Raw genomic sequence first — 18,579 nt, 5'->3', positions numbered from 1 at the left:
CCTGAGAAGTTTTATGGCACATTACTAAAACTGTACCTTCCTCATCAATCAGACCAGGAACTGAAAAAAACATATTTCCCCACACGAGTCCTTCTAGTGTAGTGGCTATGTTCAGCTACCAGGTGCTGACCATCCTGAGTATGTCCAACACATTGTCGAACAAAACAGAGACAAATATGGGCAAAACAGTGACGAAACTGAAGAGGCAGTTGAGGAGTTTGAACAGAACAGAGGTGTGATTGATGAATGGTGTAATCTGGCACCAGAATCTGAAGTTGTGAGGTTGGAGTGTGTTGAAGATCTGCAGGCAAGAGAGCCAGATCATGAAAATGTACAGAGAATGTCCCAGACTACAGTAATCAGGCTAATGCTGTAACAGAGGCCAGAGCAATCTGAGAGTCCCCTGCATTAGACCCCACACAGTTATGCCAAATGTATCAAAGTCTGAACCAGGAATAAGCATGTGTATTCTATGCAGTGAGAGACTGGTGCTTGAAGCGTGTCTGTGGCCTAAACCCAGAGCAGTTTTTCTTTTACATTAATGGTGGTGCTGGAAGAGGAAAGTCACATCTCATCAAATGCATCTACTCGGAGGCATCTAAGATACTGAGCAAACTGCCCAGACATGCTGAGGAGGCAGACATCTCAAATCCCACTGTCCTTTTGACTGCTTTCACTGGAACTGCAGCCTTTAACATATCAGGATCTACACTGCACTCGTTGTTAAAGCTTCTGTGAAGCCTAAAACCTCTATTCCAAGGACTGGGCAACCAACTTGATAAAGTCAGATGTGAACTGTTAAATCCTGAAATCATTGTCATTGATGAAATGTCCATGGTGTCAAAACACCTTTTTGCATATGTGGATGCCAGGCTGAAACAGATCAAAGGCAGTCAGAGACCTTTTGGAGGAATGTCAGTAATAGCTGTCTGAGACTTTTATCAGCTACCACCCATGTGACAGTCCAAACCTCTCTGTGTGTATGACCCCATGGCAGGAGTACTTTCAGATGATCACCCTGACTGAGATTATGCATCAGAAGGATGATGTTGCCTTTGCACAGATGTTGAACAGGATCTGTGTCAAAGAAAAGTCAGATGAGCTGTCTGAAAAAGACAGAGTTTTGCTGTCACAGGCTCTCACTGAACCAGCACTTTGTCCGACTGATGTCATGCACATTTTTGCAACTAATAAACAGGCTGATTCACACACCTCAGCAACATTAGATCTGCTCCATTCTCTTATCGCCACCATTGATGGAGATGACTACAGAAAGGACCCACGGACTGGCAGAATGGCAAGACAAAGTAAACCATTCAAAGGAGGCAGAAATGACTTACCAAATACACTGAACGTTGCTGAGAGTGCTCGTGTCATGCTCACCAGGAACATAGACGTGTCTCAAGGATTGGTGAATGGATCTTTCTCCACACTAGTCAGGGTACTAACCTCTGAAGAAAATGCTGTTGCACATGTCACTATGCTGGGGCTCAAGATGGATGATGAAACAGCTGGAACAAACTATCGTAACAGAGCACCAGGAGGACCTGATGATGTAGTGTACATTGAGAGAGCACAGGAGAATCTGAAACAGAAAAGAGTGGTGCGCAGACGGTTTCCTATTAAACTTGCCTTTGCTTGTACAATACATAAGGTTTAAGGCATAACAAGGAAATCAGCTGTAGTCTCACTAAAACACATTTTTGAACCGGGCATGGCTTATGTTGCTCTTAGCAGAGTGACCTCTCTCGGTGGACTGCACATGCTGGATCTGGATGAGAGTAAAATGTATGCCAACCCAGAAATCACTGCAGCCCTAGAGACCATGAGAGGAAAAATTCCGGCAAAACAGCTTGGGGCACCAGATTTCTAACTCACCACAAAGATCACATTTTTGACACCACAAACATCACAAAGATATGTGTGCGTTCGGGAGAAGTTTATCTCTCTACTGGTATCCTCATATTGATGATTGGACTCATGGTTTGGGAATAGAAGGGAGGAGTTTGGGAGGTCCCGTGTCCATTACAAGAACCCTCTGCTGAGAGCTGCTTTCTGCCTGTCTTGTCTCTGCTCTCTCAGCTAGCCCTCATTAAGCACCATGACAACTGCCCTGCCACACCATGGCAACGGCTACGCACACACCAACACAGAGACATGTTGGTGTATGCATGTCTAAATCTTAAATGCAGACATGACAGGAGCAGAATCTGTATTTTAAACAGCATGTAAACATTATATATCAGTGATTTCTATTATCTACTACATCCTACTACAGCCTTTACTACTAATACTACTGTTAGTACCTTTAGGATTATGAATGTCAAATACATATTGTAATGTATTGTAAATACATAAAATATTAAACACACCTACTGCCCATTGACTGTTGTACATGTAGTATGTAAACTGAGAGGAGAAATTTTTGGAAAACAGCTGAGGGGTACCAGATCTCTAACTTGCGACCAAGGTCACATTTTTGACACCACAAAGATATGTCTGCGTTTGGGAGAAGCTCATCTCTCTGATAGTATCCTCATATTGACGATTGGACTCACGGTTTGGGCATCACAGAGAGGAGTTTGAGAGGAATTAAATCCATCTATAATCTATTTGCTCTCTGCCCCCTCTGCTACTCTGCTGCAGGTCCCTCATTAATCACCATAGCAACAACCAATGAAACACAAACTCACAGACATATGTGTTTGTGTCTCTTCGTCCCCATTCAACAGATAAGGAGCAAAGGTTGCTATCATCTCTGCATTTACTAACAATCCTATCCAATCCTACCACTACTGTAACTACTACCGCTAGAAGAAGTACCTCTATATCACTACTACAAATACTACTAGCACAACTACTTCTACTAGTGACTGTAGCTGCTGTTGCTACTGTTTGGGTTATGAATGTCAAACACTGACATTGTTGGAGCAACTTCAAAGAGCATGTTAATATTATATATTAGCATATATTATTCATTACTATAGCCTTAAAGGATACTACTACTTTTACTACTGGTGCAACAGTTTGGCCTATAGATAGAAATACCAACATGAGAGGAGCCGTACACACGTAGCGTGCAGTACCTGCAGGACAAGTAGTATGTAATACCAGTAGTATGTAGTACATTTATGCAGTACCTGAGGTAGGGCTCAGCCTGTACTATGCAGCACCTGTAGTTTACAGTGCATGTCTTTCGTAATGTATTACCTACAGTATGTTGTACCTGAAGTATACAGTACCTGTAGTACCCGCTGTATGTACTACCTCCTACTTGATGGCAGTAAAATTTCTTGCAAAATTGTTTCGTGATACTTCAATCTTACATCAGTTACAACTGTTAATATGTGGAATGTACCAAACTGGTGTTTTTTGAGCATTCCACAACTTTTTCAGTCTTTCATTGCCTCTGTCCCAACTTTCTTGGAACATGTTGAAGGCATCAAATTTAAAGTAAGTCTATATTTTACAAAAAACAAAACAAAACATACTTTATCATTTTGAGCATTAAACATCTTGTCTTTATACTGTTTCTAACTGAATATATAATAGTCAAAAAACTTTTGCAAATCATTGCATTCGTTTTTCATTTAAGTTACAAAAAGAAAAAGAGAGACACATGAGAACTATCATTGTGGCCAACGATATCGTGTTACACAATATTGTCATATATTGCCTAAGCATACCTGGAAGTCATAGCGTCGACCATCAAATGTCTGGTAGTGGGGGTCACCCATCGCACGGCAGGTTGCTGTAGAGACATGGACGCATTTTCCGTTCTCACAGCGTTCCTTTACTCGACATTTTAGGTCTTCACAGGGATCCGGGGGTAGTGTAGGAGAGGGGGCACCTACAGGAAATGCAAATACACCATATCCATGTACAGGTAGCACCATGGCAGATACATTTAACTATGCCATCGTTAAAGTCAGGTTAAAATAAAATCTGAGTTTTACATTTGAACACACTGAACATGTTAGAAAACACTTTTTGGAAATATGTGAAAAGACTGGGAACTATATAGTTACGAATGGTGGTGTGAGACCATTTTTCACCATTTCTGTGTCCAGGATTTTTGGACAGGGGGAAAAGCCTGCTCAATGAGCAATTTTCATATTGTTTATCTTTTTCATATTGTTTATTATTCTTTTCCTTTTATTATTGCATCATATTCGAAATAAACATCTCAATCAATCAATCAATGATGCAATGGAGCCATCTTTAGCATAAGCCCCTCCCCTACGCTACATGGGAACTAGAACCATTGGGTGTGGCCTCAGTACATGCAGAGGACACGCCCCCAGTGTCTAAGAGCAGATAATACTGCCTATTTTTTCATGATTTTGAGAAATAATTTTATACACATATATACAACTTTTTTAATCATTCAAATTTGGCTGGATGTTTAATAATAGATTTTTCTGCGGTGTGACAAACCCATTCCTCTTTTTTTTGCTTTACCCAGATTTTAAGTGTATTACTTTTCACATTGCCTTTTACCTTATCAATTTTCTCTAATACCTTTCATCCATAAATATCTCTTAAGTTAGAGATAGAAAAACATTCTGCATGGTTTGGTTGGTATGTAGAAATATTCTAACTGAATGCATCCACCATTTTTATATTATTATAAAAGAATCTCTGTGTGTGTACCTTCAGAACAAACTCCAGCAATACCATACGAATGGCGGGTTTCTTGACCATAGGCGTAGACTGCCATTTGGGCATCACCTTCCACTGTCACATGACTCTGCTGTTTCCCCACTGCTACATTTGACCACACCCAGCGCTGATCTGCCAGGAGCTTTATCCACTTAGGTGAGAGGCACTGTCCATTCACACACACTTTTACACTGCCTGCCCCCTCCCTCTCTGATAGAACAGAAACAGTACTGTAAAGTCCACCAACTGTATCAACCGCCCAATCAGTGGCAAGCCTGCTGGTAGGAGTCACTGTTATTAGAAAAGGGTCATATGGACTGTTGTTGCTGAGAAGCAGTACCATTACTTTCTTGTTGCTCTTGACAACCAGTGGCTGTTTGAAGAGTAGTTTGTCTGAGGTGACGTCCCCAGGTCTCCTTAGCCTCCTGTTGGTGTAAGTGTAACATGTTTCATTAGTTAGATAAAGGTTGTTCAAGTTTAGATGAACTGGGCAATTTCTTTTTGATAATTTCATTTTAAGTAAATATCTATATAGAAGTACAACATATTGGTATGCATCTTGTAATATGATCAGCCAGTACAATATAAAACATACTAAATGATTGTTTGACAAGCGTAAAAGGTCCTCACACTAATACAGAAGGATATTGATGCCATAAACATGACTTTAACATTATAAGAATGTGTTGAGTTATCATTTATAAAGTGAAACGTTTCACATCAAAACAGTTTCCTTTTTTATCTATTTTTTTTTTTTTTTTACAAGAAAAGTTTCTTGTTATTACCTAAAAACATCTTGTAAAAACATATAAAACATCATGTTATAACAAGAACCTTTTCATAATGCCTGATACTGATAGTTTTTTTTTTGTTTGTTTGTATGTTTTTCTGGCATGGCATCAATATGCTTCTATACATTGCTGTCGCCTTCAGCAGTGGATGGAATTTGTTCAGCTGTCACATGGCATTGGTATTTTGATCACACACACACACACACACACACACACACACACACACACACACACACAGTCACTGTGTCTGTGGTCCATGTATCATCTGATCTTTCAATTATTTCATTCAATCCAGAAAACTAAACAAAATAAAATAGATATTTTTTTTCCCTTGTTTTTCAGGCTTTATGAAGTGAATATGACTGAGCATTTTCTTGTTTTGTATTGAAAAAATATTTCACTGGTCCTTTGCATATTCCTCCTACATTTATAACAGACTACAGTCCACCTGTCATCACAGATGAATGCGATTATTATCTCTGATTCACTTTTCCAAGATTTTTTTTTCAGATTCTTCAAAATGTACCTTTATTTTCAGCTTAAAATATTTTTATTTGTTACAAACGTCTTTAAATCATGAAAGACGTTCATGCTCTGTCGAGTATGTTGCAGATCACGCAGCAGAGGAATAGTACAAAACAAGATTACATAACAAACAAAAAGAAAATTTGGTTTCCTTGTCTATAATTAATATCCCATTTCAAAACAGAAACAAAAAAATGGCCATTTTCTTTTCTTAGAGGCTACAAAAGCTGAAGTAAAAAAAAAGGATAGGATAGGAATCAGCAGAGGCTCCATGATACAATATTGTCACAATACTTAAGTCATGAGACAGTATTATCGCAATTTTAGATGTGCTGCAATATACTGAGTATTATGATAAAATATATTGCAATGTATTACCTTTTCTCAAGTGCAAATTAAGTCCCCAAAGGAACAGCAACATCTGTTTTATGTAATAATGAAAAGTTTTAGTTAGTTCATCTAACTTCAGTCTTTTTTTTTGCAGCAAAATGTATCTAGTGAACTGAAGAAACAAATGATTTCATTGTTCTGGTGGGCTATCATAAGTTATAACATTTGTAACATTTGTAATATTATTAATTTAAATAATAACAAAAATCAGTGCTTAGCATCCATGTATTGATACAATATTGGCACACAAAAATATCACAATACTATGCTGTATCGATTTTTTCCCCAACCCCTATAATTGGATGATACATGGACCAGAGAGACAACCATGATGGTCTTGGCTGTAGCTTCAACAGTATATTGTAATGAATTAATATTTAACTCAACTGTTTTTTTGAGTTTAGGGCCTTGTGCAGCGTCACCTCAGTGTTGTCTTCAACAGCTACTATTATGGCCCAGTTTGTGGCCTTACAGCTGCCAGTCCTGGGTACCATGTATTCTTTACCCAGAAGTGCCACAGGGGGGAGCTGTTCATACACATGTTCACACCCACGACCCAATGCCAGACACTGGTGGCCCACTAAGACAGCAATGGGCTTCTGGGATTGAATCCGCGTGCCTGTCAAAGTTTTATGACTTCGTACAAGGTAGGATGCATAGGGTTTCAGGGTAATAGTTATTGCTTTCCCACGTTGCCACCTAGACCCTCCCCTTAGCCTCAAATTAGCACCAGGTGAGATAGTGATCTTGTTCTGGCTATTGCCATTAACAATAGCCAGTAGCTTGTCCATGCAAGTCATGCCTCCTGAGGGTGTGTACACAAAGTAGTCAGTACCCAACTCGTTTGTTGGGGAGACCACAGCACCATCTCCTGTTCTGTAGCGACGGTTGAAAGAGACCACTGAGATTATAGCACTAGATGTGATTCGAATTGCTGAGTTTTCAGTAACAAATTGCTGCTGCAGCTCAGATCCACATGGCAGAGAAACCCAACGGCTTTCACCTGCAGAGAGAGTCAGCCGCCTGGAGAAACCCACCGAAGCCACCTGTAGATCAAAATGTTGGAATTTGTTAAACATTCACAACCTACATTAAAACAGACTGTATATTATCTTCCTTGAAAATGCCAAATGAGTCTAATATGAGTATAAGGGTAATGCCAAATCCTAAAAAACAGCACAATCAAGCTTTGCTGGGTCAAGCTGGGTCAAGCAAAATCAGTGATTTCTTTCCAAACTCATTATACTTGTTAGAAAATACTTTTTGAAAATATGTGAGAAGACTGGGAACTGTGTAGTACTTTCCCTTGTGATTGTCAAACTGTTTTTCAGCATTTCTGTGTCCACAATTTTTTGGGTGAGCCTGATGGCCCCCATGATTCGATGACGCACTAAAGCCATCCTTAACATAACCCCTCCCCTACTACAGTATATTACTACCTTCCTTAGTGCTGTTTCGTTCTGCCTGTATACGAGTTTGCTACGTTCCACGAGCTGTCTTAGCTCTTTCAGTTTAATGAATATTTTAATTAACATCTTTGTTTAATATGACAATCATATCAACATAAGCTTAACAGTTAACATACTTTCCTGTCGTTATGGCCAAATCAGCTACCTGGCCTGCTAGCAGTTACTGCTCACTGCAGTGGGTGAGTGCTTTGTGCTAATGTTAGCTCTGAGCAAGAGGCTATAGCTGTGCAGCGGCCCTTGTTTCCTGGTTTGGAGGGTGTGTGCTGTGCAACCACAGACTAACAGCCTGTCTCAAATCACATACTTCTGCACTAGACATCTAATATTTTGAGTTCACAAGTGCACTTAGTTTGTTCACAGAATGCAGTGTATTACTGGTGCACTCAAAATGGTCCATAAGTTGAGTGTGGAATGATGGACACCTCTCACCCTAAGAGGTCGCCATCTTTGTGACGCAGCAAACCTCTAAACTTTTTACCTGGTGACTGGGGACATCAAGAAGTCTGTTAATTATACATTTTTGCACTAAGTACAAATACTGTTGTCTAAAAGAAGCCATCAGTAATGTTTTTTGGGTCTGTAATGATTTGGTACCGCAAACAATAATGTGAGTGCTGCTACTACTATTACTAAATTTACCAGACAGACACTTTACTGTTACAGTTACATTGCAGATGTAGATTTCATTCACAAAATATAACAATGAAAATATGATCCATTAATAATCATTAAACTATCCAGCATTATATTAGAACTGAAACCATGACCAGGACCAGACTCAAAATAAATGGAAGTTCATTTTGCTGATAATGCCTCTCTTTTACTTTCAGTAAAAAATCTTAATGCAGGAGTTTTAATGTACATTATTAATAGTTTTACTATCAATAGTTAATAGTTTTACTTCAATACTTCTTCAACCACTGCCAATACTAACATTCCAAGTTAGAGAAAGGGTACAAAGTAAAGCAAGATGACTTTTGCATGGGACCCCACATCACAAAACTCACCCTTGAAATACATCAAAGTCATACCACCTCACCAGTGAAAATCATTTATCAGAAATATTTATTACCAAACTGGCGAATTAGTCCCTTGCTTCAACATAACCACTGCAGTTATAAAGTACAGCACAGACTTAACCAGAGAGTTTATGTGTTTATTATAAGTTAGTATGGCAAACTTACACAATGGATGTAGGTGAGGCCATGCTTGACTCAGTCTGCACCATTGTGGCTATAAAGTAGAGCATGGATTTGATAGCAAAGGCTGTATAATTTATAGTGTTATAATTTAGTATGGCTTATATGCTAGACTTTCCACAGAGCCCCAAACCCCCACCCCACTGCTACACAGAGCCTGTTCACTTGTTTATTCAAAGCTTATTAATACTGAAAATGTTCTGTGTCAAAATTGCACCAAATTTGACAATATTTGTTCTTGGATCTCCAGCAATAAACCTGCCAGGAGTGAAGTAGATGGCATAAATGGTTCTTGAGATATGCACAGGACACACAGACAGACAGACAGAGTTTCGTTGCTTTATAGTTCGATGACCAAACATCTTAGCTCACAAATAGACATGACTTGTACTCATAACAATGCAGATACAAATAGAACTTTCGATGACTTTAATAATAATGCATGGCAGCGGAACAGATTATTCTTTATCATTTCACACTTGTAATGTGTAAGTCTAATGACTATGTGTGGGCAGGAATGCACAAGAACATTTCTGAGATGCACTGGCTCAGTTTTGAAAAAGGGCACACTCACCTGTATAGCCCCATACCTGCTCCCGATGTTAGCACATTATAAAATTGTGTACTCAAACACACAATACACACATAGACATACTTGTGTAGAGGAAGAAATGCTGATTTAAAATTATACACATGAATGGGACTGTCCAATTAATTATGTCAAAAATGCCCCTCTAGCCACTGTATGTCCCTAGGTATCAAAATAAAGCATGCAACAAATAAGGGGTGAGGTGTAACCAAAATCTTCTATCTTCTTCCATGGTGTATGTAATTTTACACCATGGTAATGGTATTTGTTATGATACAGTAATAGTTCTGAATTCAAACAAACACAAGAAATGTGTGCTCTAGATAAAGGATCAGCGCTCAGTGAATAACCTCCTAAGCTCTATGATAAGCTATTATGGCAAGGCTTAACTATACAGACCAATGAGCAGTGATAACTAACACATCTTTGGGGTCATCAGGTGGGAACCTCCTTTCACCAGTGTTTCATCTAGTTGGACCCACGACACCTCCAGGAGGCTAGACAGTGATCTCTGGCGTCCCAGAGACACTCCCCTAATGCCAGCTCTCACTGCTCCCCGCACCGACCCAACAGCCTCCTTTACCTTACATTACACATGGCTTTCTCAGCCCAAACAGCACTGCCACCTTCAACAAACCAAGGCTCCGTTTATGCGAGCTCCAGGTAGGGACCGTGCTGATACTACCTTTCCTAGCACATTCACCATACTCTATTTCATATGCTACATATCATAACTCCAATATAAGCTAAAGTTAAGGGAGATAGAGAAGATAAACTCACAGGCTTTCACAGTCCAAGCAGCACTGCCACCTTCAACAAACCCAGGCTCTGTTTATGCAAGCTCCAGGTACTGACCGTGCTGATACTACCTTTCCTAGCACATTCACCTTACTCTATTTCACACGCTACATATCATAACTCCAATATAAGCTAAAGTTAAGGGAAATAGAAAAGATTAACTCGCAGGATCAGCAAACAAACTCACCTTGCAGCATGGTCTCAAACAAAAGGGATTCAAATAGGCCACTCCCACACTTAAATAACCTTCCTCTTCCTGGATTTTCTCCTGAGAGGACTGATTGGTGGATCTCTCCACCTGATCTCAAGGAGTTATGTACCCTACCTAGTAGATCCCCCTGCTGGCCCCCAACAGACATTATTCCTCCTCATCCAAATCCACTGACTAGATCTAGCTGCTTCATTTGACATTTCCTTCACTGTCTTCCTCAAACTCTGTCCCCGCACTCCAAGTTCCCCCAGGAGTGAGACAGCCAATCTTGCTATGAATTCCCTACACCCCACTTCCACTGGACAAATCCTAGTTTTCCACCCTTGCTGCTCAGCTTCTGCTCCTAAGTCTGCATATCTAAGCTTTTTTCTTTCATAGGCTTCTTCCACTGAGTCTTCCCAAGGAACTGTTAGCTCAATTAAATAAACTATCCGTTGACTCACTGACCACAACACTATGTCAGGCCTCTGATTGGTACAAACTATTTCCTGGGGAGCAACAAGCTTTTCCCCTAAATCTACTTGCATTTCCCAATCACAAGCACCTTCTAGGCGGCCACACCCTTACCTCCTTACTAACTTATCACTTCTGTATTTCTCCCGCTCATGGACAAACTGAATTGCTAAACTCCTATTCTTAAAACCTTCTGAATTTGCCTGTCTTTGTTTCCCTGCGATGCCTGCAGCTAAACTTTTCAACACTTGGTTAGGTCGCCATAACTATAGACCAATATCTAATCTTCCCTTTCTTTCAAAGAAAGTAGTTGCAGACCAGCTGTGTGATTTTCTCCATGATAATTTATTTGAAGAATTTCAGTCAGGATTTAGAGTGCATCATAGCACTGAGACAGCAGTAGTTAAAATTACAAATGATCTTCTGATTGCATCAGACAAAGGACTCGTCTCTGTACTTGTTTTATTAGATCTTAGTGCGGCATTTGACACAACTGACCATCAAATTCTGCTACAGAGACTGGAACATTTAATTGGCTTAAAAGGTTCTGCACTAAGCTGGTTTAAATCTTATTTATCTCATTGTTTTCAGTTTGTTCATGTTCAGGATGAATCATCCTTGCATACTAAAGTTTGTTTTGGAGTTCCACAAGGTTCTGTGCTCGGACCAATCCTATTCACTCTATATATGCTTCCTTTAGATAACATCATTAGAAATCACTCTGTAAATTTCCATTGTTACTCAGCTGTATTTATCGATGAAGCCAGAAGAAACTAATCAATTAACTAAACTTCATAATTGCCTTAAAGACATAAAAACCTGGATGAGCACCAGTTTCCTTATGTTACGTAAATTCAGACAAAACTGAAGTTATTGTTCTTGGCCCGAAACAACTCAGAGACTCTTTATCTGATGACATAGTTTCTCTAGATGGCATTGCTCTGGCCTCTAGCACTACCGTAAGAAACCTCGGAGCAATATTTGACCAAGATTTGTCTTTTAATTCTCATTTATCCTGACCTGAAAAGATGCAGAAAAATTGGTCCACGCTTTTGTTACCTCTAGGCTGGATTACTGTAACTCCCTATTATCAAGTAGCACTAATAAGTCTTTAAAAACTCTCCAGCTAATTCAGAATGCAGCAGCACGTGTACTAACAGGAACTAAGAAACGAGATCATATTTCTCCTGTTTTAGCTTCTCTGCACTGGCTCCCTGTAAAATCCAGAATTGAATTTAAAATCCTACTCCTAACTTATAAAGCTCTAAATGGTTAGGCTCCGTCATATCTTAGAGAGCTCATAGTGCCATATTATCCCACTAGAACACTGCGCTCTGAGAATGCCGGATTACTCGTGGTCCCTAAAGTTACCAAAAGTAGATCAGGAGCCAGAGCCTTCAGCTATCAGGTTCCTCTCCTAAGACTTTCCTCTTTGATAAAGCTTATAGTTAGGGCCGGCTCAGGCTTGCCTTGTACCAGCCCCTAGTTAGGCTGACTTAGGCCTAGTCTGCCGGGGGACCTCCTATAATACACCGAGCACCTTCTTTCCTTCTCTCTCTCTCTCTCTCTCTCTCTCTCCCCCCTTTGCTAACTCATGTCCTGTTATTGCATCTTGCTAACTCAGCCGTACTGCATGTCACTAACTCGGCTTCTTCTCCGGAGCCTTTGTACTCTACTGTCTTGCAGGTTAACTGTGCCTGGATATAGAGCTTAGATTGTCCTTAACGTTAATTATAACAGCCAACTTATCGAAAAATGTCGGGTTTAAATTGGGCTCGGGCCCATAATTACAGTTAATTGGATGGGCCGAGCCAGTCCCGGACATGACATGCATGGGCTTGGGCCGGGTCGGGCTGAATTTTTTGGGCCCGATCTAAGCTCTACCTGGATAGTGTGACTTGTGTGGTTGTGCTGCTGCCGTGGTCCTGCCAGATGCCTCCTGCTGCTGCTGTTATCATTAGTCATACTTCTACTGTTATTATACACATGATTATTGGCACATACAGTACAGGCCAAAAGTTTGGACACACCTTCTCATTCAATGCGTTTTCTTTATTTTCATGACTATTTACATTGTAGATTCTCACTGAAGGCATCAAAACTATGAATGAACACGTGGAGTTATGTACTTAACAAAAAAAGGTGAAATAACTGAAAACATGTTTTATATTCTAGTTTCTTCAAAATAGCCACCCTTTGCTCTGATTACTGCTTTGCGCACTCTTGGCATTCTCTCGATGAGCTTCAAGAGGTAGTCACCTGAAATGGTTTCCACTTCACAGGTGTGCCTTATCAGGGTTAATTAGTGGAATTTCTTGCTTTATCAATGGGGTTGGGACCATCAGTTGTGTTGTGCAGAAGTCAGGTTAATACACAGCCGACAGCCCTATTGGACAACTGTTAAAATTCATATTATGGCAAGAACCAATCAGCTAACTAAAGAAAAACCAGTGGCCATCATTACTTTAAGAAATGAAGGTCAGTCAGTCCGGAAAATTGCAAAAACTTTAAATGTGTCCCCAAGTGGAGTCGCAAAAACCATCAAGCGCTACAACAAAACTGGCACACATGAGGACCGACCCAGGAAAGGAAGACCAAGAGTCACCTCTGCTTCTGAGGATAAGTTCATCCGAGTCACCAGCCTCAGAAATGGCAAGTTAACAGCAGCTCAGATCAGAGACCAGATGAATGCCACACAGAGTTCTAGCAGCAGACCCATCTCTAGAACAACTGTTAAGAGGAGACTGCGCCAATCAGGCCTTCATGGTCAAATAGCTGCTAGGAAACCACTGCTAAGGAGAGGCAACAAGCAGAAGAGATTTGTTTGGGCCAAGAAACACAAGGAATGGACATTAGACCAGTGGAAATCTGTGCTTTGGTCTGATGAGTCCAAATTTGAGATCTTTGGTTCCAACCGCCGTGTCTTTGTGAGACGCAGAAAAGGTGAACGGATGGATTCCACATGCCTGGTTCCCACTGTGAAGCATGGAGGAGGAGGTGTGATGGTGTGGGGGTGTTTTGCTGGTGACACTGTTGGGGATTTATTCAAAATTGAAGGCACACTGAACCAGCATGGCTACCACAGCATCCTGCAGCGACAGGCCATCCGATCCGGTTTGCGTTTAGTTGGACGATCATTTATTTTTCAACAGGACAATGACCCCAAACACACCTCCAGGCTGTGTAAGGGCTATTTGACCAAGAAGGAGAGTGATGGAGTGCTGCGGCAGATGACCTGGCCTCCACAGTCACCGGACCTGAACCCAATCGAGATGGTTTGGGGTGAGCTGGACCGCAGAGTGAAGGCAAAGGGGCCAACAAGTGCTAAACACCTCTGGGAGCTCCTTCAAGACTGTTGGAAAACCATTTCAGGTGACTACCTCTTGAAGCTCATGGAGAGAATGCCAAGAGTGTGCAAAGCAGTAATCAGAGCAAAGGGTGGCTATTTTGAAGAAACTAGAATATAAAACATGTTTTCAGTTATTTCCCCTTTTTTTGTTAAGTACATAACTCCACATGTGTTCATTCATAGTTTTGATGCCTTCAGTGAGAATCTACAATGTAAATAGTCATGAAAATAAAGAAAATGCATTGAATGAGAAGGTGTGTCCAAACTTTTGGCCTGTACTGTATGTATACTATCATATATTAATATATACTTTCAATGTATTGTACCACAATAGCCGTAATTATTATTATAATATTATTACTTTCATTTATGTTGTTGTAAGCTACTGTCATTACCGTCTGTCCTGCATCTCTCTCTGTCTCTGTCTCTCTTTCTGTCTGATTGTGTCATACGGATTACTGTTAATTTATCATGTTGATCTGTTCTGTATGACATCTATTGCATGTTTGTCCATCCTGGAAGAGGGATCCCTCCTCAGTTGCTCTTCCTGAGGTTTCTATCATTTTTTTTCCCCTGTTAAAGGGTTTTTTGTGGAGTTTTTCCTTATCCTTATCTGTATGCTGTAAAACCCTATGAGACAAATTGTGATTTGTGATATTGGGCTTATAAATAAAATTGATTGAATTGATTGATGTATACCTACCTTGTGACAAGCTAACTTTACAGCCTGACAAAATATGCTTTAAGGTACCTGAACACAATGGGCATGATGGGTTTCCATTTACCCACAGTTTTAGGTTCTGGGGGGCTGGTAACACATCATATCTAGCCCCTACCAGGAATCTAATACGATTCTCCTCCATATTCCACAGGTCCCTCCAACTAAGCTTCCTCTTCTCTACACTTTCCCAATTCAACCACTGTCCCTGCTTAGCTTGGGCCACTACCTTTGCACCCCTTAATATCTCCTCCTGTGTACCTATCTGTCCCACAACCAGCTTTCTTTTATCTTTGGGACCTGCTTTATTCCATACCGGTTTGCCTGAGCCAAGCCCCAGGCTTCCCCGGCCAAAGTGAACATTACCTACAATGTCTGCATGCCTAAGAGCTGCCTCTGCCTCCTGAACTGTCGACCTTGGGTTCACTTTCCTCCCCTTGGTTGGATTTGGAACCACATTTGGAACCTTACTCCCAGATAACAACAGCTCTGTCCTGACCTTGGTACATTTAAACTCCTCTGTTAAACTAGATACTGGCAGGTGAAGTATCCCTTTTCCATAAATGCAACACTACTTAGACACCTAGGAGCGCCCAACCACTTCCTAATATAGGAGCTAACCGACCTTTCAATTCTCTCCACAACAGATATTGCAATTTCATAAATTGAAAGTGGCCCCATTGACCTAGGATATAGCCCAAACTGCAAACACCACAACTTCAACTTTCCTGGAAGTTCTGATTTATTTATTCTATCCAATCTTTCAGCCACATCTTTTCTAAATTTCACCACCTGTTCCTCATCATTCAACTCCACATTGTACCACCTACCTAAGCTCTTTACTGACTTTTCCCTTATTGTTGGGATTTCCTCATCATCTATGACAAAATTTCTATCACTTAACTTCCCTCTATGTATTGAGATGCTTCTAGACTTCTAGGCTTGATCTTCATGCTGGCCCAGTTGAGGTTCTTATTTACCTTCTCTAGTAGCCTCTTTGTACATGGCATTGTTGTGGTTACCAGTGTCATGTCATCCATGTAAGCCCTAACTGGTGGAAGATGCACCCCGTTCTGCCATCTCTCCCCACCTTCTACCCACTTGGAAGCCCTGATTATTATTTCCATCACCATAGTAAATGCTAATGGAGAAATTGTAAACAGCAGAGCTTTTCCTCACAGCACCAAAGTGTCTGAATTAACAAACACTCACATGGTCAGAGATGGAAAGTGACTTCTTTAGACTTCTACAGACTACCATGTTTAGTTTGTTTTAGTCAAACTTTGGATGGAATCATTTTTAAATATGAGGACACATCGCTCTGTGTCTTATCCAGCCGCTCTGCATTGTGCTTTCATCAATATTACCAGGGGTGAATTTAGTAGGTTGGGGGCCTGGGGCCTCAGGCAAACTGCTTTGCCTTATTTTCACCATTTTCCTAACTGAGAATGTTGGTAGGCTGTTGGCAGCTGTAGATGAAGATCTACAGCTGCCAACAGCCTACCGACAGCCAACAGCCTGCCAACAGCCTACCGACTCACCAACTTTTTTTCTTCAGTAAACCTATTAATAACACACAGCAAAAGTGAAAGTCAAAGTCCTGCAGTCAGGAGAGGTTGTGTCAGCACAATGTAGTTACATTTACTTAAATTCTATTCAAGATGGAGCTTTTAATCTTTATAAAATGCTGGCTACTTTAATAGATAATAATTAAAAAATTATCATTTTTTAACTGTTACTTTTAGGGAAAATTTGACTCTGCAACATAACCAATAACATTTATCTGTCAGGTAAATGTAATGCTACAATGTTTTCCTCTTAAGTATTTAAGTTACATAAGTTGCCATGTATAAGTTGCTTTTTTAAGGAAGCATTGAGGGCCTTTTTGAAGTTATTTTGGGGTACAGTGAGTTACAATAGTAACATGATTTAGTATTTTTCAGATCTAAATATCATTAAATATCTACAACTCTTTGGGCCCCTTAAGTTGGGAACCTAATGCTACAGTCCACCTCTGATTATTATGATTAGCCTATTCTCTCATTTTCTCTTACAGGGTCCACCCAATAATTATGCTGTCCTCTACACCATCAAACTGTTTATACATACAATTTGAAAGTCTGGCCCCCACAGTGTCTACTTAGAAAAATTCTGGCCCTTGGACAAATCTAGTTGATGACCCCTGCTATAGATCAAAGGTAGGCAGGTGGGTCATTGCAGTAAACTCACTGCAATAAACTAGACTACACCACTGTCTGAAACACTCTGAAACACTGCCTCCGTCAGCTCAGAGGAGGGCTAGCGCAGCTGCCTGGTGGAGATCTGCACTCTATTGAATGCACTTTTCTGGTTTCATACTATTATTGTATTGAAGTTTAAAATTCTGGTAATTCTGGCCATGACAACATTAATTCTGAGATTTTTTTCTTTAGTGAACGCAATTGGCTTTTCTGCTCCATTGGAATTTACTTTTCACTGTTATATTTGTATTTGCTGAGCTGCTGGCATCTGTATACTGCATACGGCATTGTCCCCTTCATTTACTAAAAAATATAATTCTCACCTGGATGTGAACATTGGCTTCAGAGTCCTGAGCAGTCAGAACAACATGGAGTCTGTGATCTTTTCCAGCATTGCGCTGATAATTAGGAAGAAATGTCGTGATGAACTCCTTTCCTGTAGAACAGCCATGGCATACTAAAGAGAAGAGAGAGATTTTGAAAATAAAATAAAGTATAGCAAAAGATTAAGACTTAATACTCAATGTTAATATTGATGGCCCCCTACAGTACTACCTGTCAAGACTGCAGCACAAACAGCCAAACACACAGCGAGAGACTTTATTTCCATAGCTGAGAGAGAGAGAGACAGAGAGAGAGAGAGAGAGAGAGAAAGAGAGAAAGAGAGAGAGAGAGATACACAATAGTGAAAAATCATTTAAACCATATACATGTTACTAAATGAATAAAAAAAAAACCCTTGCAATCACTGTTAAATAATGTTATACATAGAGTTAAACATTATGTAAACTGCATACTTTCCAAACACAAACTGGCATGTTTCATTGTCCAGTTTTCAGTGTTTTCCAATATGACAGCACACAAACAATTCCTAAGTAGCCTATTTATACATACCTTATATCAAAAGCATAACAAGGGGAAAGGGAGGGACAGACTTAGGAGTGATAATGAGAGGAATAATGGGAGGACAGGCAGGAGGTCCTGCAAAAGCCTGTTTTCCACCAAGCCGTCTGGTACGGTTCAGTTCAGTTCAGTATGCATTTTTTGTGTTCTCACTGTGAAAAGTTGTGGATGGTACAAATGGAACAGTTCCTTACCTTCCCCATTTTTGGTCACCCCTCTGTTAAGGTACCTAGCACACATACTAAAAGATGGAGCTAGAAACACTGCAGTCCATTGATTGGT

At 40.3% G+C, this 18,579-nt stretch overlaps 1 protein-coding gene across 1 annotated transcript in view; it reads right to left on the bottom strand.

The window, feature by feature from the left end:
• The window catches only part of LOC117265029 (IgGFc-binding protein-like), a 187,510-nt gene that overhangs the window by 162,682 nt on the left and 6,249 nt on the right, over window positions 1–18,579 (bottom strand). Inside the window, exons 2-6 of the mRNA XM_033639411.2 lie at window positions 17,950–18,006; window positions 17,718–17,851; window positions 6,756–7,414; window positions 4,654–5,087; window positions 3,687–3,850 (exon numbers count right to left, since the gene is read on the bottom strand). Of these exons, the coding sequence (XP_033495302.2) occupies window positions 3,687–3,850; window positions 4,654–5,087; window positions 6,756–7,414; window positions 17,718–17,851; window positions 17,950–18,004 (1,446 nt within the window). The 5' untranslated portion in view covers window positions 18,005–18,006. The remainder of the gene's footprint in view (window positions 1–3,686; window positions 3,851–4,653; window positions 5,088–6,755; window positions 7,415–17,717; window positions 17,852–17,949; window positions 18,007–18,579) is intronic.

This window comes from Epinephelus lanceolatus, chromosome 10 (assembly GCF_041903045.1).
Source record: "Epinephelus lanceolatus isolate andai-2023 chromosome 10, ASM4190304v1, whole genome shotgun sequence".
Classification (NCBI taxonomy): Eukaryota; Metazoa; Chordata; class Actinopteri; order Perciformes; family Serranidae; genus Epinephelus; species Epinephelus lanceolatus.
The sequence above is the reverse complement of the archived record's forward strand: the minus strand, read 5'-3'. Positions and strand labels throughout refer to the sequence as shown.